Source organism: Neofelis nebulosa, chromosome 5 (assembly GCF_028018385.1).
Source record: "Neofelis nebulosa isolate mNeoNeb1 chromosome 5, mNeoNeb1.pri, whole genome shotgun sequence".
Classification (NCBI taxonomy): Eukaryota; Metazoa; Chordata; class Mammalia; order Carnivora; family Felidae; genus Neofelis; species Neofelis nebulosa.
In genome coordinates this window covers 6951990-6975440 of record NC_080786.1, presented here as the reverse complement: position 1 = coordinate 6975440, position 23451 = coordinate 6951990, and the positions used below count along the sequence as shown (strand labels likewise).

The window sequence follows — 23451 nt, the reverse complement described above, 5'->3', positions numbered from 1 at the left end:
TGGTCATGAGACCAAATCCCCGGAACTCTTCTCACCTTGCAAAACTGAAACTCTATATCCGTTGAACAACAATCCCCTGTTCTCCCCTCCCTCTAGCCCCTGGCAACCGCCTTCTGCTTTTTGTATGAAGTCACTAATCCGAGTACCTCATGTAGGTGCAATCTTTTTCCGACTGGCTTATTTCTCCTAGCAGAATGCCCAACAATCTCCTCCTTGTTTTCTTCTTCTTTTTTTTATTATAATTTTTTTGTCAACTTGTTTAGAAGTTATATACTCTGTATCTATTTCTTTTTTTTTTTTTTTTTAAGTTTTATTTAAGTAGGGGCGCCTGGGTGGCTCAGTCGGTTAAGCGTCCGACTTCAGCTCAGGTCATGATCTCACGGTCTGTGAGTTCGAGCCCTGCGTCGGGCTCTGTGCTGACGGCTCAGAGCCTGGAGCCTGCTTCAGATTCTGTGTCTTCCTCTCTCTCTGCCCCTCCCCCGTTCATGCTCTGTCTCTCTCTGTCTCAAAAATAAATAAACATTAAAAAAAAAAATTTAAGTACTCTCTAAAACCCAACATGAGGCTTGAACCCACAACCCCGAATTGCATACCCCTCTGACTGAGCCAGCCAGGCGCCCCTCCGTGTCTATTTCTTAGCAAGTTATTTTAACATGCCTTCGCTAGTTTAAAGTTAATCAACATTTTAATCCTACTGAGTTAGACAATCCAAGGATCTGAGCATGCTTTGATCCTTCTCCCTGTGATCCAGTATTTTATTTCTAGCCTACCTTTCACCCCTCAAATTAAGCATTATTATTAATGTTACTGTTATTATTATTAATTTTTAAAGTCAGTGTTTGTTTAGCTTTACCCACATATTAACATATTTTTACTTGGGGCGCCTGGGTGGCTCAGTTGCTTGAGCGGCCGACTTTGGCTCGGGTCATGATCTCGCGGTCCGTGAGTTCGAGCCCCGCGTCGGGCTCTGTGCTGACAGCTCAGAGCCTGGAGCCTGCTTCAGATTCTGTGTCTCTCTCTCTCTCTCTCTCTGCCCCTCCCCCGCTCATGTTCTGTCTCTCTCTGTCTCAGAAATACACATTAAAAATTTTTTTTAAAAACATATTTTTACTCAATATCGTTTCATGTGTCTCAGACTTTCCATCTGGGAAAATTTTTCTTTAGCTTGAGGGATTGTGGCAGAGTTCCCTCCCTAAGGAGAGGAAACAAACAAAGAAACAAACAAACAACTCAAGGCAACCTGGCTATAGCTTCAGTGACAACAGCCCTCAGGACCTTGTAACATGAGACCACTTGATCAGACTGCATGTTTGTGTGTTACCATATATGGGAGACAGAAATAGAAAATGTATATAAAAGAGGCTACGTGGCCTGTGGGGCTCAGTTCTTCAGGTAGGAACCCAACTGAGCCTGAGCGGGGCGGCAGGAATAAAGTTGCTTCCTGGACAGAAAAGTCTTGGTGTCACGACTGTGTGAGAATCCTACTACAGTATATTTTTAGTGAGGATCTTTTGTTGAGAAACCTTTCCTAGTTTTTGTCCAAAATTGTCTGTATTTCACTGTTGTTCTCAAAAGATAGTTTTGTCAACATGGAATTTCAGGTTTACTTTTTTTTTCTCTCTCCCATTCCATTGGATGTTTTATTCGGTTCCTTCCCGGATTATTTTTTTGCTGTTGAGTTGTTAACCGTCAATTACATCACCATCCGTTGGTACATGATCTGCCTTTTCTCCATGGAAGCTTTTAGAATGTAGTTACTTTGGAGGTTCTGAAATTTTTTTTTTTTATTAAAATTTTTTTCCCTTCTTTGGATTTATTGAGCTCCTTGGACTTAAAGATTGATGTTTTCTAACAGTTCTGGGAATTTCTGCCAATTATACTTTGAACGTTCTTTTCTTTATTCTATTTTTTCCTTTTGGAACTTCAATATGAACTTATGTTAGGCTTAATCTATCTTCCATATCTCCTAGCCCCTCTTACTGATTTTACATCCTGTGCTGCACTTTGTTCTAATTTCCTTATATTTATCTTCCAGTTTAAAATTTTTCTCTTTATGTGTGTCTAATCTGCTGCTTTACTTGTATATTGCATTTCTAATTGCAGTTAGTAAATGTTTTACTTTCTAGACATTTTTCGTTTCATTTTAAAATTTGCAAAGATCATTATTTACAGTCTCTTGCTCCCTCATATTTTTAAGCTTTTTAAAATCAGTTCCTAAATTTCCTGTCAGATAATTCTACAACCTGAAATCTTTGTGTTGTCTGTTGCTTTGACTGGTTCTCGCTCTTGGTGACTTATTTCCTTCCATGTTTTGTGATTTTGATTGTGAACTGCTGAGTTTTATTAAAACATTATTGTGGGAATTGCTTGAGGCCCTGGATCACAGTGGAATTTCTCCTGAAAGGATTTGTGTTTGCTTCTGCCAGACTCCTTCTAGAGGCAGATTTTATTTCTTGTTTACTGTGCATTGTGGGTGTAAGTGCTTTGAGGCTTCCACCTTATACAGTGGACTGTTCTGACATATCCCACTTTAGATAAGCCCTAGGCTTTCTGTCCTGCCCCACACACTGTGCAGTGTCTATTGGACACATAAGGTCTCTAAGGCTTGGCAGAGATCCTTTAGGTAAAAGCCGGTTCCAACACTCTTTTCCATCGAAGGGTTTCTGTTTTGTCTTTATCTATAGAGTCCTTCGAGCTTTTTAAATATTTTAATTTTTCATCTTTTAATGTTTTATCCAGTATATTAGTTGTTTCAAATACAAGAAATTTTCAAGGTATTTAACTCTCCATATATATATATATATATATATCCACACACATGTATTATATATATACATATATGTATATATATATACACGTATACACGTATATACATATATATTTTATATATACATGTATTTTATATGATTTTATAATTATAAAATTTTATGTATACATGTAATTTTATCATTATAAAAATAATTAATATATAGGGGCGCCTGGGTGGCGCAGTCGGTTAAGCGTCCGACTTCAGCCAGGTCACGATCTCACGGTCCGTGAGTTCGAGCCCCGCGTCAGGCTCTGGGCTGATGGCTCGGAGCCTGGAGCCTGTTTCTGATTCTGTGTCTCCCTCTCTCTCTGCCCCTCCCCCGTTCATGCTCTGTCTCTCTCTGTCCCAAAAATAAATTAAAAAAAAATAAAAAAATAAAAAAAAAATAAAAAAATAATAATTAATATATATATATATATTAATTATTTTTTTTCTCCCAGTACTGACTCCTGACTGTAAGGAGAGTCTGTGAACCTCTAACTAATAGTCCTGTGAAAAAGCTTTTTCTCCTGAGATAACATGTATTTACACAAAAGCTTCATGAAAGGAGTACAGCAATTAAAAAGTTTTTCCTGTGATAAAACTGAAGGTTGAGAACAGTCTTTAAACATAAGATTAAATATAAATTTAAATCCATGTTTAGGAAAAGGGGCAGGGTCTTCAACCTTCTACTTGTGCTATGTCTTATAACCCTTGTTTTTTATTTCTGTAACCATAAAAATGTCTCTTGATAGTATTTGTTAAACTATCTTGTAGATGGGTAGACTTCAACATTTGAATGTCATCTCCCATATCAGGTAACTGTAACTCTCCAAGCCTTGCTAATTAATTGCCATGTAAACATTACTTGTGAAAATCTAGTCTTATAACAGTTCTAAATGTTTTGAAACCTCTTTCTTTGCTGATGTTGTTATCAGGCTAGCTTTGCCTGCTTCTTCTTCCTTTGGCCACAGGATTGTCAATAAAATCCCAGACTCTAACAGATCCTTTGTCTTAAATTAAATGTTAGAGAGATTTTTTTTTTTCCTACGCAGCCAGCGAGTTCCATGTCTGTTCTCTCAGCTGAGTGAAGGCAGAAGCTGCAGCTTACTTATTTCTGGGTCTCCTTAACCCTCTCCCCCACTAAGCGCTTTATAATTTGGTAGGAACTCAGGATATATATAGGAAATAGAATAGAAACATAAGAAATAACAGTCAAAATGCAAGTTTTTGAACAGAGATTGAATCTGCTGTTGAAGCCACCTGGCTTTCTTTAGGGTGAGAGACATCTGAGTAGGGCCCCGTGGGGCAAGGTTGGTGTTCAGAGCCTGGGGGATCATAAGGTGACCTCCTGCCACTCAGCTCACCCCTCTGATTCTCTCTCTCTTAGGAGACTTGGCTGCAAACAGCTACAGCCGCTGGGGACCAGAGTGTGGGTAAGGAGACCTGGCCACCGCAGGGGGCTAGGGAGTGAGGTTGGCCCCATGCTTGTCACCCGTGCGTGATGGCTTTGCGGTCCTAGAGAAGCTGCAAGCCTGAGATTGCTGCCGTCTCCTACCCCTTTCGGCAGGCTCAGCGTTCCCTCCAATTAACTGTGCATAACAACAAGGAGTGAAACCAAGTGATTTAAGCAATAATTTATCATATTCAGTTCACCATTAACAGCCATCTAGTGTTTCCTTTGCCCTTTTAAATGAGTCTTTGTTCTGATGCTCAGCTCTTCTGTGTATTCGAGAAGCTTTTAGTGAGCCTTTCCTTCCCTCCCTCTCCCTCTCTCCCGCCCTCCTCCTGCTTTCCTCGAGCTCTGAAGCACAAGGGTCTTTCTGGAAGCAGCTGAGCCATCCCTCATCTAGCTTCCTTCATCCCATTTAATAGGGAGCTTGAATGCTAATTCATGGGCACCCAGAGAGCGGGGTGCTGAGAGATGCAAGGGAAGAGGACGCAGCCTTTGCCCTGGACCAGCCTTCAAATAGGGTGACGAGGCTCATCCAACAGGGAATGGTCAGAGGAGGAAGGGGGGGGGCAGTCAGTGTCAGCAAAGTGCGACCTTGCTATGAGAAAAGCTCCCTAGAGGAGAGGGCGTCACCTAAGTTCTGAATGTTGGTGTGGATTCCAGGAGGAGGTAGCGGGGAGGGCAGCGTGGGCAGGGGACTGGCAGGAGCACAGGTGTGGCTTTGAATGTGAGCCTCCAGCTGGCACAAGGGAGGTAAGTAAAGGTCAGGGAGGTGAGCCTTAACCAAGCCAGGGCTGCTCAGGGCGGCCCTTTGTCTGCCTGCTTGCTAGTTTGTCTCCTCTTTGGGATCACCTGGCCTGTGAGCCTCCCTTTCTTAGCCTCCTGGTGTTTGGGGGTGTGGGGAGCACACTCTTATAGAAGAAATCAGGTAATGGCCCCAACGAAGTTTTAGGTTTTCTTGGTGTTATTTACTGTCACGTCTCTGTTTGCTGGGTTGTGTGGATGACTGTGTGTGTGTGTGTGTGTGTGTGTGTGTGTGTGTGTGTGAATGCATACCTGGGCTCTCAGGGAGCCTCATCAGACACTTGCGTTCTGGACTTCAGCCTGGGGCGATAATTAACAGAATTGGTGCGGCAGGGGCGATAGCTTTGAGTCACTGACGCTGTGAGACCCTCAGCCCCACTACGGGGACTCTGGTAGCAGCCCTGTCCTCACCTTGAGGTCTGCCAGGCTCCTTGATAGTGGAGGATGGGCCCAGGGATGGGGAGGTGGGGAATCCTGGGCCTTCAGAGGGGCTGAGGGAGCACCCAGGAAGGCCCTTCCTCTTGAGCAAGGTCCTAGGCCCCTGGGGACACACGGAAGGTCCCATGGTCAGGGCCCACCGACCCACTGGGCCGGCCCCTTCTCAGAAGGAAATTCATGCTGGGTGCTGTGGGAGAGTGGTCTCACTGGCCTCGAGGGGCTGAGGTGCTGACAGGTTGGACTGGTCGGGGCACAGATAATTCCAGAGAGTGGAGAGGAGCAGAGGGGGAGAAGCTGCACCCCAGTGGTCTGACTCCCTAGGCATCTAGGAACGTCTACACACGTACTCGCTTCATGGTGTCATTTAAGACTAAACTGTCTTAAAAATGAGGCCTCAAAAACATGAGGATTTACGGCATCCATTTTGATTTCTAAAGTTAAACGTAAAACCGATGGCAAACAAAATAAGACAGTATTACCTTTAATTCCAAAGTAGGCAATCCAGTGAGGTGAAGACTTGTTTCTTTACCACATTTCTTTTGCAGAGAGCATATTATTTGCTCGAAAGAAATGCTCAGATAAATCGCTTGAGATGGCAGGTGAGACCCGAGGGCATGCAGGTAAAAAAATTGAGGGGGCATCTTTGAAACCGTTATGCTCAAGGCATGGAGAGAAATGTGCCTCATTCTTGAGGGGAAAGATGGCAGGATATTGAAGTGAATACAAAGACTTGAGGGCCCAGGGGGGCTGGGGAAGGCCGAGAGAGATTTCCCCAGAGCCAGAAGCGAGGGACAGCCGGGGTGGGTCCAGGAGACGTTGGAGGGACAGACCGCTGACATCAGTGCTACAGTTAAAAGGCTGCGTTCTCTAGATGGCCGCCAATGGCCACCGACGGCCACAGGCTCCAGCCCTCCTAGAGGTCTGGGTCAGGCCACGTTTTACAGCGGTGGCCAGAGGAGCTACTGTGCTGAGGGTTTTAAAGAGACCGGAATAGCATCAAGTTTAGGCTTTGGCGTGAAGCACTTAACCCAAGGCCAGGGGAGGCAGAGGAGGAACGTCTTGGGGCTTCTCCTGGGACCCCCTTCTGTGTCTGAACTTGAACCTCAGAAGACCTTGTTTCTCTTCTGTTGCACATGGTGAATTCATTTCCAGATGGCTTTACATTTGCTCCAGAAATACCAACATCCACTTTCTGCCCAGTCAGGGAAAAGCAAAGACGCTGAAATGACAAAACAACGGTGGGGGGGGGTGGGTGAGGGGGGGACATCCTGAGGCAAACCTGCTGAACTGCAGTCCTGAGACCACCTTCAACCCCTAGGGGATTAAGGGCTGCTGGGGAGGGGGTGGGGGAGGCGGGCCGGGAGCGGGGTGGGGAGGCAGTTGGGGCAAGACAGCTTCATAGGTAGATGTGTTTCTTCCTGTCACTACAGCTCAACCCCCCCCCCCCCCCCCCCCCCCATTCTCTGAAGGAGAGCTGTGCAGAGGTCTGATGCTGCGTGTTTGTTCAAAGCCTAGACCGTCCCTCTCCTTTACACGCTTGGGGGTGCTGTCCCTTTAAGACTTTTCCTTGCCTGTATTCCTTTCCTTCCCTTCCTCCTCCACACGGGCAAACCACCGAGAAGAATGAAGCCAGGGTAAATTGAGAAAATATTTGAAACCTATTAAGTGTGGCTACAAGTTTATTGCGATTCTTAAGTTAATTATATCCTTTTTGACTTCCAGCCAGTCCCTTCCCTGGGCTTCCTTATAGACTTGGCCACCTATCCCAGCCTCAGGCTGGCGGCATGCCTGTCTGCCTGCCTTGTTTCCCCCCTCCCTCCGTCCTTCGCTCCCTCCCTCTACCTCTTCCCCTCTCCCTCCTACACAAATAAGTTAGCAATACACTGTAGCTACTACTTGCTGGAGATTAAAAAGGGTAGGGGCTGCGGTGGCCATAAAGACTTTGGAGCTTGTGTGTATTTGTATCTATGGGGGTGGGCTGGTAAAGACGCGGTAGCCAGTGGGCGACCACACATGGGAAGGCTGACTCTTACCGCAAGGAGTCTGTGTTCATTTCAGCTTGTACTTTACAGTTCACAAAAGCGGTAGCCCTGATCAGTTAAGTCTCACAAATGCTGCATACAGCAGGCGTTATCAGTGCCGCTTCTGGACGAAGAAACCAAGATTTAGAGAATGTTGAAAAAGAGATCACATGGCTTTTAGGTGGCACAACAAGGCAGGATTCCAGGCCAGGTCTTGTGGTTCCCCAAGAACAATAAAGTTGTTTCTTTGTATACCGTGTAGGACTGTACAGAGAGAAGTTCACACACGTTGCCTCATTTGATCCTTAAAACATGGTGATGTTGGTGCTGTCCCCATTTGGGGTTCTCCAGGAGCTGCTTCCCCTGGATCCATTCGGGTTGGCAGTGGGAGTGGCCAACCTCCAGCACCCTGACCTCTGTTGATCGGTTCAGAGTCAGGCCTCGGAGCCGAGTGGGGTCATTCAGATCCTTCCCCAGGGATTTTGCATCCCAGAATGGAAAGGCTCCACATTTAAACACAGAGGTTAGGATGCCATTTTCTGCCGGGTCAACTAGGATCACAGAAAACTCATGTACAGCAGAAAAGGGAGCACAGGGGCTGGGGAACAGCAACAGGAACAGGAGATGAGGAGAGACAGAGCTTCCTGAGTTTCCTGCTGGACTTCGGCTTTTCCGTCAGGGGCCACAGCCATTCTTCCCTTGGATTCTGTGCGACACCCCTGATCCCTGCCAATAAAATCTCTTTTCTGCTTATACTAAACGCTAGGGTTAGGATTTTGTTAGCTGCAACCCAAAGAGTCCTCACGGTTACATATCAGAAATACGCATCATGTCAGCATGCATATCAGACAGTGGAAGCTCTGTGGACTAAATGTTAAATGCAGGCTCCAGCAATGAACGGTAGGGGTTAGGTGATGAGGCAGTCTTCACTCCTGTGTTGCACGAGACCTCACAAGCTGGACATTGAGCCTTCGCTCAGTCCCTACATGCTTGTACGAGCCTTTGGCTGACCGTGTGGCATCGGGGAAAGGAAGAATATATAGGAACCAGCTTTTAGGAGGTCTCTGACTAGAGCGGCTGCTTTTGGTACCCACTGCTACATTTCCTCGGACTACCTCTGATTTCAGCTAAATAGGTCACAGCCAGTTCCCCTGGGTTGGTTTGCTCCCTCCCAAGTTTTGCCGCACACGTTCCGTTCACTTAGGCTGCCCACACCTGCCGTGGCATACGTCGAACCCTCGGCATTATCCATGAACATTGTTTATTTGCACGGATGTCTTACTGTCGGTGAGAGATCGGTGGTGGTGCACATTAGGGAAACAGAAGACTTGGTGGTTATACATCATCAGAAGCTTACGGCTGTGCCGGCGCCATGCCTGTGACTCCATACAAGTTCAAGTTCAAACTCCCGAGTGGTAGTCAAGTGGTATTCAAGGCCACGCAAAGCCTCCTCCTCTTCTGTATCCTTTTCTGTGTCACCACTTCATCCTCATGGAACAACCTGAGGTTCTCTACACATGTCCTGTCCTTGCCGGCCTGTGTGTCCTTGCTCAGGCTTTTCCTGGAAGGTCCACCCTACCTGCTCTGCATATTGAGTTCTCATTCATCTTCTCAGCCTCAGCTCAAATTCCCACCTCCTCTTGGAAGCCTTCCCAAGGCTCTCTGCTCCCTCTGTGAAGGCCTCTGTTTGCATCTTGCTTGCAGCTTCTTGAAGCCCTCTGTCTTGTTTTTAGTTCTTCGTACATCTTTCTTTCCCATGCAGGAGGCTGCATGCTCCTCAAGGACTCAGGTCCTGTTTTGGTATTTCCAGGCGTTCTGCAGTAATAGAGGTTCAATGTCATCTTTGCTAAATAAACAGATGGGTGTGTGGCTGCTGCTAAAGCCGATGATCCCTACTTGGCCACTGATGTCAAAGCTGGTCAGCCTATCAGATGGAAAGACTGAGACTGTCAGGATCTTGATCCCTGCTAGCACCCAAGGGAGGTGACAGTGCTCCAGGGATACAGCAGATGTGGGGGCATCCGGCCCATGTGCTGATGTTAGCATCCCCTTATAATGCACACTCAACACAGGGGCTCTGCTCCAGCCTTCAGGTGCACATTCGCTTTCCCCAAGTGCTCCGCAGGAGAGGCGAGTCTGGGGAACGTCCTGAATGCAAACCCCATGCTGCTTCTGTGGCCTGTTACATTTGGAATCATTTGCATTTACCTTGAAGACAGAAGCTAGGATGTTCTCTGAGACTTCAGAGTGGGAAGTCAGAAAATGACTTAATAGCTTAGGAAAATAATATTTGCCAAGAGTTTGTATTTTAAAAAAAAGCCAGGGCCTTTTAAGATAATGGATTTAGATGCCTCCTTTAACCTCTTCAGACACACACATTTTTAACCATGTAAAAAAAATGCTTATTTATTAGCTCTATGTCCTTTTCTTTTTTTTTTTTTTAAAGTTTTTAATGTTTATTTATTTTTGAGAGAGAGAGAGAGGGACAGAGAGAGAGCATGAGTGGAGTAGAGGCAGAGAGAGGGAGACACAGAATCCAAAGCAGACTCCAGGCTCTGAGCTGTCAGCACAGAGCCCCATGTGGGGCTTGAACTCATGAACTTGGGAGATCATGACCTGAGCTGAAGTCGGATGCTTAACCGACTGAGCCACCCAGGCGCCCCTGTACGTCCTTTTCCTATTCACTGGTCTTCTCTTATTCTGAGAATCGCCCTGAAATCAGACAGAGGTTTAGAATTTCTGATCACTGCTTTAAAAAGTCAGGGCAGGGGCGCCTGGGTGGCGCAGTCGGTTAAGCGTCCGACTTCAGCCAGGTCACGATCTCGCGGTCCGTGAGTTCGAGCCCCGCGTCGGGCTCTGGGCTGATGGCTCGGAGCCTGGAGCCTGTTTCCGATTCTGTGTCTCCCTCTCTCTCTGTCCCTCCCCCGTTCATGCTCTGTCTCTCTCTGTCCCAAAAATAAATAAACGTTGAAAAAAAAAAAATTAAAAAAAAAAAAAAAAAAAAAAAGTCAGGGCATATACACTGTGCCAAGCCCAGCACTAATCCCATGTCTGTGACTTCAGTGTGGCTGCGTGGGATTTAGGTGTCGAGTCAGTAGGGGGAGAAAAGCAACTAGGCCTTTTCCCTCTTAAAAATGAAGATACTCATATCCGGTGTTTGCACAGTGTTTTTGTAGCTATTATCATATTTGCTTCTTAAGGCTAAGGAGGTTTCAAAGAATGATCCCATTTTATGCGAAGAAAATTAAGGCTCAGGGCAACTGAGTGCTTCATCCAATATCATGTAGCTTTAGCGGTAGAGCTGGGATTTATGCCCAGTTCTTTTGACTAGTGTTCAGTGCCACTTCTGGCAGGACCGAAATCTGCCTGTAATTGCAATCCAACACTCCTTTAAACACCTACTTCCTGCCTCCTGCCCCCGTATAAACATCTTGTATCGTTTATCTCAGCTGGTTGTCAGCTAGCCTCTGGAAGGGGACAGCGGCCGAAAATAGCTTATGGTGCAACACTTCCCAAAGAGATCTAAGTTTTCCCCAAGAATTAATAAAACAAAAGCCGAGTTGGGGGAGTTTGGGGTTGGATGACAGATCATTGTAGCATCGCTTTGGTGGCCAAGGGATGTGCTTGGCGTCCCTTGTGACAACCACCTAGGTAAAGCATGTCTTTTCACAGGTCTGAACCCTCAGTGTTGATGGCCCGAGAGAAAAGAAGGGAGGAGCAGCCGTCTGGGAGCCTTATGAACCATTTCACATCGTGGGCCTTGGCAGGTTCCGGGGGGCAAGAAGCCGGAGCGCCTGGGTCGGGTGGCCTCCAGGCTGAGCGGCGTGGCTTTTCAGCTAGACTCTTCGCTGTTCTCTCACCCACTTGGACGAGGCCAAAGAAAAAAAACAACCTGTTTCTTTATTAATGATGCTCTCTGCAGGGTTAGATTAAGCGCTGATTAAAGGCAGATGCTTCCAAAGTATAAATGTAAGTACCATCTCAGTCACTTCTCCGGTTACAGGGTTTCCTACACGATTCTTTAAAATCACTTTGGCTGTGTTCCCATTTGCCTTCCTCAACACTCTCCACCCAGCTTCCGAGCTGCCCCTCCCAGAAGGCCTCCAACTGCCAGGAGCAGAGGCTCAGGCTCTGTGAGACTTGCTCCGTGGAGAGCTTTGAGAGGGGCTGCTGTCTGGAGCCGCCTTCCCAAGGCAGGTAAGTCCTCTGGGCCGGTGGCATCCCTGTTCTTCTGGGCTTTCGAGGCTAGACCTGTCACTACGGAACTTGCTCTGTGTTTTCCATCAGGATGGAGTACAGGCCTCTTGTAACCACGTCCTACTCAGATCAGAGTCAGGGACAGGTACAAGATACACGGCTCGGGTGATGGGGTCCATCGGGTGCTTCTCCTCCATTCAAGTGCTCTGAGAAGACATGGGGCCAGGGGGACAGGAGATGGCTGCCTGGCCTGATAGGTGCTCGCAACACCGGACTTCATGTCAGGAATTGGGTTTTTCTAGAAAAGATGTGCTCAAGTCTTCTATCCCGAGACTGCAGTGCAGACCCTCCAAATAGTTTCTGAGTTCCCTGTGGCCAATTAGCTTAATCAGAAATTAATGTGTACTTAAAAAAAAATTTTTTTTTTTCTGAAGAGGTAGTAAGCCCATCAACCTGGGATTGATTTTGGATTGAGATCAATGAGAGTCTATTCATGTTCGTTTGTTTTCTGATCTTCTTGTGGGATCTAGGAAGAAGGGGCCATTATTTATTTGTAACCTGTGTTAATGGACATGGTTTGTGTGTCACCAGAGTTAAAATCTTGTTGTTCAGACCACCACCCAAAACGGACAAAGGGGCGTCTTACAGGGTACGTTACCATCGGGCTGTCTGGCTTGGGTGGATGAGACAGTGTCATGGTGGGGGTGGTGGGGTGCCCGAGGGAGTGACGTGTGAGGCTGTGGCAGTGAGGCTGATGTCCTGGGAAGCACGTCACACAGTGAGGATGTCATAGACCCCACCCAGCCCAGCTGGAAGCTGTGTGGCTTTCTCCTCCTGACTCCCTTCTCTCACCTTCTTGGGTTGTCTTAGCTCGGACTATGAAGAACTAGGCAGGTAGGTGGATTGCACAGTGGTGATTACTTGGGATTGAGATTCTCTGGCACTTCCGTATGTGATCTTGGGCAAGCCTCCCAATTCCTTTACGTCCTCGTGCTTTCTTCTGTAGAATGGGGGCGATATGACAATATCTACCTTGTAGATTTCCTGGGAAGTTAGGAGAGATTATGAGAGATGATCCATCTAAAGCATTTGACCCAGTGCTTGGCCCATAGTGTATAGCTTTTATTAACCGCAGTGTTGCATCTCAGGTTGTGTGGACCAGATCCACATCGAAAGGCTTTGGGTTGCAAACCTTTGGTGACTTGCCCAATGACCTCCCCTACTGGTTAGGGTCAAGTGTGAGGGTCGGTTTGTCCTTTCTCCTACTAACAGAGAAAGCTGGAGAGAAACTCTAGCCAAGGAAGGTACAAGGTTAAAACCCCTGCCTCTTAAGAGAAGGCCACAAATAATTCACCTTCATTCCAGATGAACATTTCCTTTCAGAAACCCCTCAAGGTTAATATTTATCTCATGAGATTGTTCTGAGGCTTAAAGGAGATAATGTGTGTTAGCACACTTAAAATTTTACCTGGAACAGGGTAGATGCCATTAAGTGATACCTATCTTTGCAAAAATGTTCGCAATATCCCATTAATTGAAAAGTTCACGAGATAAAATTGCCTATGCATGACAATGCCAACAGTGTAAATATATGGAAAAAAGACCACGGAACAGAAATATACCAAAATGTTAAAACTTGCATGTGCTAGGTGGCTTTGGTTTGTGGGCGATCGTTTCCTTTTCTTGTTTTCTAAATTTTATTTAATGGATGATACCATCAGCCAGAGCCCTGGCAGGAAGCAGATGGCACATTCAAACTGGGCATTTCGAGGATATTTTATTCAAGGGACATTTTTTTTTTTTTTAGAAGGTACAGGCAGAGCTCAGTAACAGCAACCGGTGAGGGTGCAGTTCTCAGGTGTGGTGAGAATGGGGTGCCATTACACCCACATCTGAAGGGGCCGGGGGAGGGAGGTGTTACAGAACCAGAGAGAGCCGTGTGGATGGGCCACCAGGCAGGAGCCGTGGCGCATGGCCGCCACTGGGGAGAGAGCTGGGAAGGAAAACCCTGACCTCACTCTCCACCATTCTCTGGGTCTCTTGCTGGTGCCTCCCACTGGCCAAACGGAACCAGAAGCCGGAATTCAGGGGCTCCCACTGAGGGGTCCACGTGGATCAGCTGCACAGGCACTGAGCAAGGAGGAGAAGGACAGGGAGAGGCTTGGAGTGCAAATTGCAGATGTGCAGCACAATGAGGTTACTCAACTTTTATAATGACTGGTAGAGTCATAAATAGGGGAAAAAAGCCGTTTGCTACCCTCAGTGTTTTCACACATGCTCACACCTCCCTCCATCCTCCCAGCTCAGTGATCTCCGATTCTTCATAACCACGTTGTCCTCTGGGCTCCCACAGCACCTCGGGTTCCCCACTAGTGCAGCCGTATTCACTGTGTGGTTTCATCCTCGGTCCCTGACTCACCCAGGTGCCCACCCCCACTGTAAGACCCTTGGGGCCTGGGACGGTGTTTTAAATCATTTTGCATTGCCCGTGCCCAGAGCATGAATGAGCAAGCAATCGGAGTTCAGATCTAACGTCTCTGTAAGGCTTGTAGATTGGACACAAAGCCCGGAGCGACCTGATCTTAACTGCAAGTGAATTCCCTGAGTAATTTAAGCTCTCTGCTTAGGGAATGAAGCTTCAGCCCTGTTTCCCTGGATGGGAGCTTGTTTTTTATTTGGCAAGCGTGGGCCTGTGGGCCTGTGAGCCTGCTGAGGGCCAGTCCTTAGAGGAGCAGGGACAGAGCCCCCTCTGACGGGGAGCCCTCCAGCCGGTCTAAGGCATCCCCTCAGGGAGGTCTGGCAGAGCCTTCTGGGGGGGTGGATGGGGGCTCCTGGCCTCTGTGGTTTCCCTATCACATCATAATTCACATGGCGCTGGCCTCCTGCTTTGGACTTCAACTTGAGACTCTGCTTGCTTCCTTTAGGACTCGAGTTAGTTTAGAGCCTGTCATTGTACCTGATATTGTGACTCTCTGTTTTCTGGGGCGCCTGGGTGGCGCAGTCGGTTAAGCGTCCGACTTCAGCCAGGTCACGATCTCGCGGTCCGTGAGTTCGAGCCCCGCGTCAGGCTCTGGGCTGATGGCTCGGAGCCTGGAGCCTGTTTCCGATTCTGTGTCTCCCTCTCTCTCTGCCCCTCCCCCGTTCATGCTCTGTCTCTCTCTGTCCCAAAAATAAATTAAAAATGTTAAAAAAAAAAATAAATAAATCTGAGGATGTTTGGAGGCCTGGAAGGATTTTTAGTCTTTTAGCAAATCTGTAAAAGTGACACTTAGGTGTACGTAATTCCAGTAACTCAGAAGGAAGAAATGCTGGGAAAGGTATCACATGAAAAATAAAATGCCCCCCCGCCCCGCCTCCCCTTGCCTATCTCCTCCGTCCCACTTTGAATCCCTTCAGTGTTTCAGTGTTCTGGTTGTTGTCTGGCTAACTCGAACTGATCCTGTTAATGCTTTTATTTCTTGAGTTATCAAGTTTAAGTAACAGTTATTGAATTGTCCCTGTGCAAGATGAGGAATTTAGTGTACTGACGGTAATCCTTCTTCCGTACCCAGGATTCCTTCAGTTTCTGCTACTTAGCATGTTTTTAATTTGGTCTTGCGCTGGATTACCTGCGTAATTTTCAGGGGTAGACTTATACTTGTATTGCTTGATCCACAGACCTTCTATAGAATGTCTTGATTCTTCAGGTGCTTAGGATGAGGAAACTGTAGCTCTGAGCATCCCTTCATCTTTGCTCTCCAACTCGAGCTTGCAATACAATTTTATAACATTTATGTCATTTGAATTCTATTCTGTAATTGTAATTAATTCTGCTTTATCTATAGGATGATTGTTAAAATAAAAAACTGGTGTATAACTTTTATGATATAATGAATTTGTAGCTTCTAGTCTCTAAAACCAATATTTGGTATCTTATTTGGACCCATAGAGATGCGAATGGACTCTGATGTCACTGACCTTCTGTTTCATGAAGGAGAATGTCCTAAGTGTCAAGGTCAAGTGGACTTTTTTTCCCTCTTCTGTCAGCTGCTCAAGCCATTTAGTCAGCTTCATACGTAAAATCTGACTTTCTGAAGAGCTGTTGTTTTGATGGAATTTCTAGTTACCTTTCTTTTTTACCTATTAAGAAACCACCTGCTGGGGCGCCTGGGTGGCGCAGTCGGTTAAGCGTCCGACTTCAGCCAGGTCACGATCTCGCGGTCTGGGAGTTCGAGCCCCGCGTCAGGCTCTGGGCTGATGGCTCGGAGCCTGGAGCCTGTTTCCGATTCTGTGTCTCCCTCTCTCTCTGCCCCTCCCCCGTTCATGCTCTGTCTCTCTCTGTCCCCAAAATAAATAAAAAACGTTGAAAAAAAAAAAAAAGAAACCACTTGCTTAATCATTTTCCTTGTGACAGAGAACTTAACTTATACTTGAAAGGTTTTTCTTAGGGCTCTCTGACTTCTAGTTCTTCTTAGATCAATTGCTTTTTAAGCTGATCGTAGTGCAGTTATCCTGGAATTTTTTTTTTACTGCATTCTTGGGTTTGGTACACTATGTTTTGGAATTCATGTGCCCACCATTTTTGAGATTCTGTTTTCATTATTTGGAAGCATATACCCAAATAATTTTTTTTTTTAATTTTTTTTTTTTTCAACGTTTTTTATTTATTTTTGGGACAGAGAGAGACAGAGCATGAACGGGGGAGGGGCAGAGAGAGAGGGAGACACAGAATCGGAAACAGGCTCCAGGCTCTGAGCCATCGGCCCAGAGCCTGACGCGGGGCTCGAACTCACAGACCGCGAGATCGTGACCTGGCTGAAGTCGGACGCTTAACCGACTGCGCCACCCAGGCGCCCCAATTTTTTTTTTTTTGTAAAGAATCACTCAGTGTCTGCAAACCTTGCCGTCATATTTGATTATTAGTAAAGCTTGAGAAAGATTGCACTGTAGCCAATTCTTCACCAATTTTTCCATGCAATGCAGTCTACTGGCTATATAGAAAAATTCTCAAGTATCTGGGGTATAAATTTCACAATGAAGATTTGAATTGTTCCAAATGTTACCAATTATGCATACTGATTTTATTAATTTATTAATTGAGTTAATTTTGCATGCACAGGCTTTATTTCCACAGTCCAATTTTCCCGAGTCTACTTTTATTAAAAATATTTGATTCATCAATGTTTTTCAATTATAAGACAATTTTGCTGTGTGACTTATTTTTTCAGATTTGAGTTGATAATTTTTATAAAGTCCTCTTTTTTTATTTTTTTATTTTTATTTTTTATTTGAGAGAGAGAGAGAGAGAGAGAGAGAGAGAGCATGAGTGGGGAAGGGGGGCAGAGGGAGAGGGAAAGAGAATCTTAAGCAGTATGTACCCTCAACACAGAACCCAATGTTGGGCTTCATCTAATGACCGTGAGAACATGACCTGAGCTGAAATCAAGAGTCAGACACTTAACCGACTGAGCCACCCAGGGTCCCCTAAAGTCCTCTTGTTCCTGGGTCAATTTTTGTAGTTTTCAATGGTACCTTTAACATGTGGTTCTTTAGTTATTTCCGTGTCTATAACAAATTTTATTTATTTATTCATTTTTAATTCAAATTCAAGTTAGTTAGCATACAGTGTAGTCTTGGTGTCAGGAATAGAACCCAGTGATTCATCTCTTACGTGTGACACCCAGTGCTCATCCCAAAAAGTGCCCTCCTTAATGCCCATCACCCATTTAACCCATCCCCCCACCCGCCTCCCCTACAACAACCCTCAGTTTGTTCTCTGTATTTAAGAGTCTCTTATGGTTTGCACCCCTCCCTGTTTTCATCTTATTTTTTTCCCTTTATGTTCATCTGTTGTTTTCTCAAATTCCACATATGAATGAAATCATATGATATCTGTCTTTCTCTGACTGATTTATTTCACTTAGCGTAGTACCCTCCAGTTCCGTCTATGTTGCTGCAAATGTCAAGAATTCATTCTTTTTCATCGCCAAGTGGTATTCCATTGTATATTATATATATACCACATCTTCTTTATCCATTCATCAGTCGATGGATATTTGGACTGTTTCCATACTTTGGCTATTGTCAATAGTGCTGCTATAAACGTTGGGGTGCATGTGCCCCTTTGAATCAGCATTTTTGTATCCTTTGGGTAAATTCCTAGTATTACAATTGCTGGCTCGTAGGGTAGCTCTATTTTTAATTTTTTGAGGAACTTCCATACTGTTTTCCAGAGTGGCTGTACCAGCTTGCATTCCCAACAGCAGTGCAAAAGGTTTCCCCTTTCTCAGCATCCTCGCCAACATCTGTTGTTTCCTGAGTTGTTCATTTTAGCCATTCTGACAAGTGTGAGGTGCTATCTCATTGTGGTTTTGATTTGCATTTCCCTGATGATGAGTGATGTTGTGCATCTTTTCATGCATATATCTATAAACAATTTTAATGTGTGCAGTTTTTATTTTGTGTTACTTATTTCCATTAAGGCTCTTTTCTGCTAGAACCTAGGTGAAATATGCTTAGGGTCAGAACAACAGGGTCAGAGTGTACAGTTTCTTCTTTAATAGTCTCCTTATTATGGTAGCAGTCCTGTACTGGATTCCTTGCTGTAACTTAGCGTAAGCTTTTGCCATCCAGGGTCTTTCTAGGCTCATCTGTTTTCCAGGATCAACTAGCATCCATAGGCTGTTGACTGCAGAGGACTCCATCCCTGTCTCAAATGTCTTTCACGAGCTCCAGAACCAAATACAGTAGAGTCTCACATAATCCCACTTTATTTATACAAATTCGATAATATATGTTTATGAGAGAGAAGGAAGTGGAATGGAAGAGAAGAGGATTGGAGGGGTGGGAAGGGAGAGAGAGTAATTTAAGTTGTGTGGCCAATTCCATCATCCAGGCATATCCATAAAGAGCTTAATGCTGAATGGATGGGACAGAATGCAGTGAATCTAGGTTCCATATGTCATTTCGGTTGACATATGACTCACACTATGGGCATTGCATTACCCTTAGCGTGTTTAAAGACACATATGTTGCCTTTATCATGGCCCTTGAACACAACCTGACCACTCCGTTTGTGGATAACTGAAGGGTGACTGGTTCCGGCACTAGAAGAAAAACTGGCCATGTTGACCTCGTTGACCAGTGAGTTGGGATGTCTCTTCAGTATGGTCCTTCCTGAGGGATTTCCAAGAGAAACTTGACTATGCTTTTTTTTTTTCTTATATGCTATATTCAGAGGCTAATGTGTAAGCTATGATTGCCCTGTATTCAAATGCCTCCTGGCTCTCTCTACTTACAGGTTCATAAACAGCTTCAGCTTTACCTGTTTTAAACTCAATTTATTCCCCCAAAGCTTCTTCCTTCCCTAGAGCTCTCTGTCTGACTGAGTGGCACCTCTGACCAAGCCATTGGTGCCCAAGCCAGGAACCTCAGCTCCTTCCTGTCCCTCGAATCTTTCCCTCACCATGGCTATTTCGAAAGTGACTCTCAAATCTACCCACTCCATTAGGTCATCCTCAGTGGTCGCGATCATTGCAACAATTTCTTCAGGTCTACCTCCTCACCTCTTTCAGCCCCTGTCCCAAGTCCTATCTATTCTCATCAGTAAGAGGGATTTTTTTTTTGAAACCCTGATAGTGTTACTCCTCTGTAACAACAACAACAACAACAACAACAACAACAACAACAACAGCAACTCACTCTTTAGCAACCCCCCCATTACCGTCAGGGTGAGGTCCGTGGTTTTCACTAGGATTCTAGGGTCCCACATGCTCTCTCGATGCTGACTGGGGCCTTATCTGGCCATTTTACAATGGCAGATAGAACTTGTTGATGGACATCGTGTTCTTTTTCACCCACGGGTCACTGCATATGATGCTTGTTTCCCCTACCATACTCTAATGTCCTCCTTTTTTGCTTATCTATGTCTTATATCTCCTTCAGGTTTCAGCTGAGACATTAAAGCTTTGGGAGACCATCCCTGATTCCCCAAGACTGGTTCGATGCCTATCCCATGCACAGACATAGTACCTTCTATTTCTCCCTATAACAGCATCTGTCTTACTCTTATAACTTCCTGCCTTTTATCTGACTTCTCCACTTACACCAGGAGAGCATAACTTGTAGGACTAGGAGGAGGGACTGTTGTGTTTTTCCATTAGTGCCTACCACTGTTCTTAGAGCAGACACCGCACATGTGGTTGCTGAATGAACAAACCAGTGCTATGTTGGATTACTCGTAATTCTCTGGAGTGCCTTGGAAGTCAATCGTAGATTGGTATTCAGGTAAATAAGAAAGGAAGACAATGCATGGCATGGGAAGTAAAGGCATTTAACATGAGCCCTACTGCCTTGTCTCATAGCCTACTTTTTTGTTTCTTTAAATGTTTACTTATTTTTGAGAGAGAGCGAGAGAGCGAGAGCGCAAGTGATCAGGGGAGGGGCAGAGAGAGAGGGAGACACAGAATCCCAAGCAGGCTCCAGGCTCTGAGCTGTCAGCACAGAGCCCGATGCGGGGCTCAAACTCACCAACTGTGAGATCATGACCTGAGCTGAAGTCGGACGCTTAACCAACTGAGCCGCCCAGGTGCCCCTTTCAGAGCCTACTTTTAAACTTGAAGCTATAGAGAAAGTCCTTGTAGAAGGGTTGTCAGGGATGGGGGCCAGTACAGCTATTATCCCATGGTAGAGTGACCCCGTTAGTGTTGGCAAATCATTTCTGCTTTCTCGGATCCTTACTTCTGCCAGGTCTGGGTTTCAGAAGCAAGAGGGTTGGCATGGAATCAGAGGTGTTAGTGTAAATGTTCTTGCCTGTGTTTATGGCCTTTTTGTTTCCATTTCATCATATTTTAAGAACTTTGCTGACCAAACGTGAGAAGATGTGTGCACTTAATAGTTTTGATTTTGCAGCTCATACTTATGTCCCACTTGATTCCCTATTTTTTCCTCTCTTGTTCACACTATGGCCACTTAGTCACCATCTGCAGGCCCCATTTCAGTAGTTTAGCTGGTTCCGTCTTACTGTGTTGCTCAATGCTTGGGTCTCAATTTTAGAGACTGGGCTTCTTCTGCCCACTGTTCCTGAACTTAACTTTCCACTTATATCTAGGTCCTCCAGGAATGATGGCCTGCTTCGGTCTTCCCTGCGCCCAGAATTCCTGCTGTATCCACAATGGTGGTCACCTCTGCTGGCCTGCCCCACAATCAGTGAGCTCCCAAGCCCCCTCACCTCACCCAATCTTATAGCTCCCCATGACATCACCCCTAAGGAGCAGAATTCCAGGGCAGGCTGTGTGATTTCTATCTTCCAGAGCTCTCTGAGGATCTGCTGCTTATCTCTGTCCCGAGGATGAAAATGGATGACAGGTGCTACCCGGTGATCTTTCCAGATGAACGAAATTTCCGTCCCTTCACTTCGGACACCCTGGCTACAATTGAGAAGCGGATTGCCATCCAAAAGGAGAAAAAGAAGTGCAAAGACCAGACACCAGCAGAACCCCAGCCTCGGCCTCAGCTTGACCTAAAGGTCTCCAGGAAGTTGCCCAAACTCTATGGCAACATTCCCCATGAGCTGATAGCAAGGCCCCTGGAAGACTTGGACCCGTTCTACAGAAATCATAAGGTAGTTGGCTGGGGTTCTGGGGTGTTCTAGCCATGCAGTTATAACCGGTGTCACAAGAACCTCCAAACATTGATCTTGGGGTTTGCAGGGGTGTCTGTCCTCCTTTGCTATCACCACTTGTCATTGCCTCCATAGTCCTGAGACCCTCTTTCAGTCTTCATTTTCTCTCTGTAATGCATGTCTTGGCGAAGAAGAGAAGGTCCAGGGGGCAGCAGGAAGGTTAAAAGGAAAACAGAGAAAACATAAATGGTGTCAGGAAAGAGGACTGGACTAGCAGTCAGAAAAATTAGGTGTAGGCCATTTAAGTGACTGGCTTTTTGACTTTGGATAAATCCCTAATCCTCATTCTTCTAATCTGTAAAATGGGAATAAAGCATGCTTCCTACAACATAGACAGGCCACGGAAGCTCTTATAAACTGTAAAGCATTATACTGATATGAGAGATGAATATCACTGTCCAGGAACATCCAATTCAGTAATAAGTTTTCCTTGAAAACACCCCAGCTATAGGCTTTTTAGGCTATTAAATGAGAATTCTGGAGGTTGGAACCATACGCCAACATGATGCATAATAGAAGTTCAATAAGTGATGTTCAAGAATATGGTAATCAAGTGGGCGGGTGGAGATTTTGCATAAATCCCATGCCGATATGTGATAGGCTTACTATTTAACCTACCTGAATATAGTTGTTGCAGGGAAATTCTAGTAAAAGTTCTTTAAAGGGGCTCCTAAGTGAGGAAATGTGAGCTCTGGGCTCCTCTGATGGCTGCTTGGAAGCCTGGGACGGTGAGGACGGTCCTCTGCAGACCATCCGGAAAAGCTCAGAAGACCTTGCCATAATAATCCCATTGTGTGATCCAGCAGAGAATGGAAAACCCACCTCACCAGACTGAGGGCAGAGAGGAAGGAAGTTTGGGTAGAAGTCCTAGAAATATGAGATGCTGAGACTATTCTCTGCTGGCAACCATGAGAAATTGATCTCTCCAGAGAAATATTGCCTGGTATGTTACCTTGCATTGGGACAGACTTAGGGTTACCAGATCAAATGGGAACTGTGTGTATAGAGGAAAGTGGGGTGTGAGTGGGAAAGACAAGAAAGAAGAAGAGAGATGAAGGAACAAAAACACCCCAGTATTTCTCCTTCTTCTTATGCCCCAGAATCCCAGGGGCTTCTTGGAGGCAGAGTTGTTAAATGCGAATTAATTTCTGGAGGTCTTCTGCTTCAAGGCTGGAGCAGGTGGCAGCTTGGTATGCTGCAGACAGTCCTGGGAGGACAGGTTCTGTTCCAGCCTGGCTGAATGTTCTAGGACTATCTATCTCTTCTCAGCTTGGGCTCTCCCTTTAAATTAGAAGACACGATACTTTTTTAGAGCTCTGCACACCCATGACCCCGCATGGCTGGTACTCTCAGCAGTCATGTGAGGTATATGTGATAGTTAGCCCTCCACCTCATAAATGAGAATCCAAAGACTGGATGGGGAAGTGGATTATGACAGGTCAAGCAACCAATAAGGATGAAGCTGGGCCCTAAACCCAAGGGCTCTTTCGATAGCCTAAGGCCACTTCCTGTCTTTTGAAACTTCCATTTTGAAGAGCTACAGAGAGAGGGGTGGAGATATGTCAGCAAGAAGACAGAAGGAGCGGGTACCTATCATTTTAATAATTTAAACCCTGGTGAGTATAGTTAAATACACCATTAGCTGAAATATTTAAAGCAGGGAGATATGGCATTAATAAAATATCAAGGGGCACAGAGACAGAACCATATCATGCCACCTATTAATCTGGGGTGACCTGCCTCAAGGAGGGGTTTGCTCTCTGCCCTAAAATTGTCTTTCTAGCCAAAGGAAGGGCCCAGAATCCCTAAAGTGGGTCTTGGGCTCCTGAGCTCATAGCTTTCAGAGAAGCCTGTGGCCCATTTCCTTTTGTTATGGAGGCAACAGAAAATATCCTGCCCCATTTTTTCCTGCCGCCAGATGGCCAGCAGACAAGTAAGTTCCAGCAACTCAGCAAAGGGAGGTTGATGGTTGGCAGTGGCTGAAGTTCTGGTACCTCAGCCAAGGCAGCACCCACCCTGCTATATTGGGCCTTGGCGACAAGGCCTGTCTTTCCTGTATAAGAACATACTGGATTACATGCCAAGTAGT

The 23451-nt window shown here is 45.7% G+C and overlaps 1 protein-coding gene across 1 annotated transcript in view; it reads left to right on the top strand.

Moving 5' to 3' along the window:
- Positions 1 to 20484: 20484 nt before the first annotated feature.
- SCN11A (sodium voltage-gated channel alpha subunit 11) overlaps positions 20485 to 23451 on the top strand; it is an 86490-nt gene continuing 83523 nt past the window's right edge. Inside the window, exon 1 of the mRNA XM_058729449.1 lies at positions 20485 to 21302. Coding sequence (XP_058585432.1) covers positions 21030 to 21302 — 273 coding nt within the window. The 5' untranslated portion in view covers positions 20485 to 21029. The remainder of the gene's footprint in view (positions 21303 to 23451) is intronic.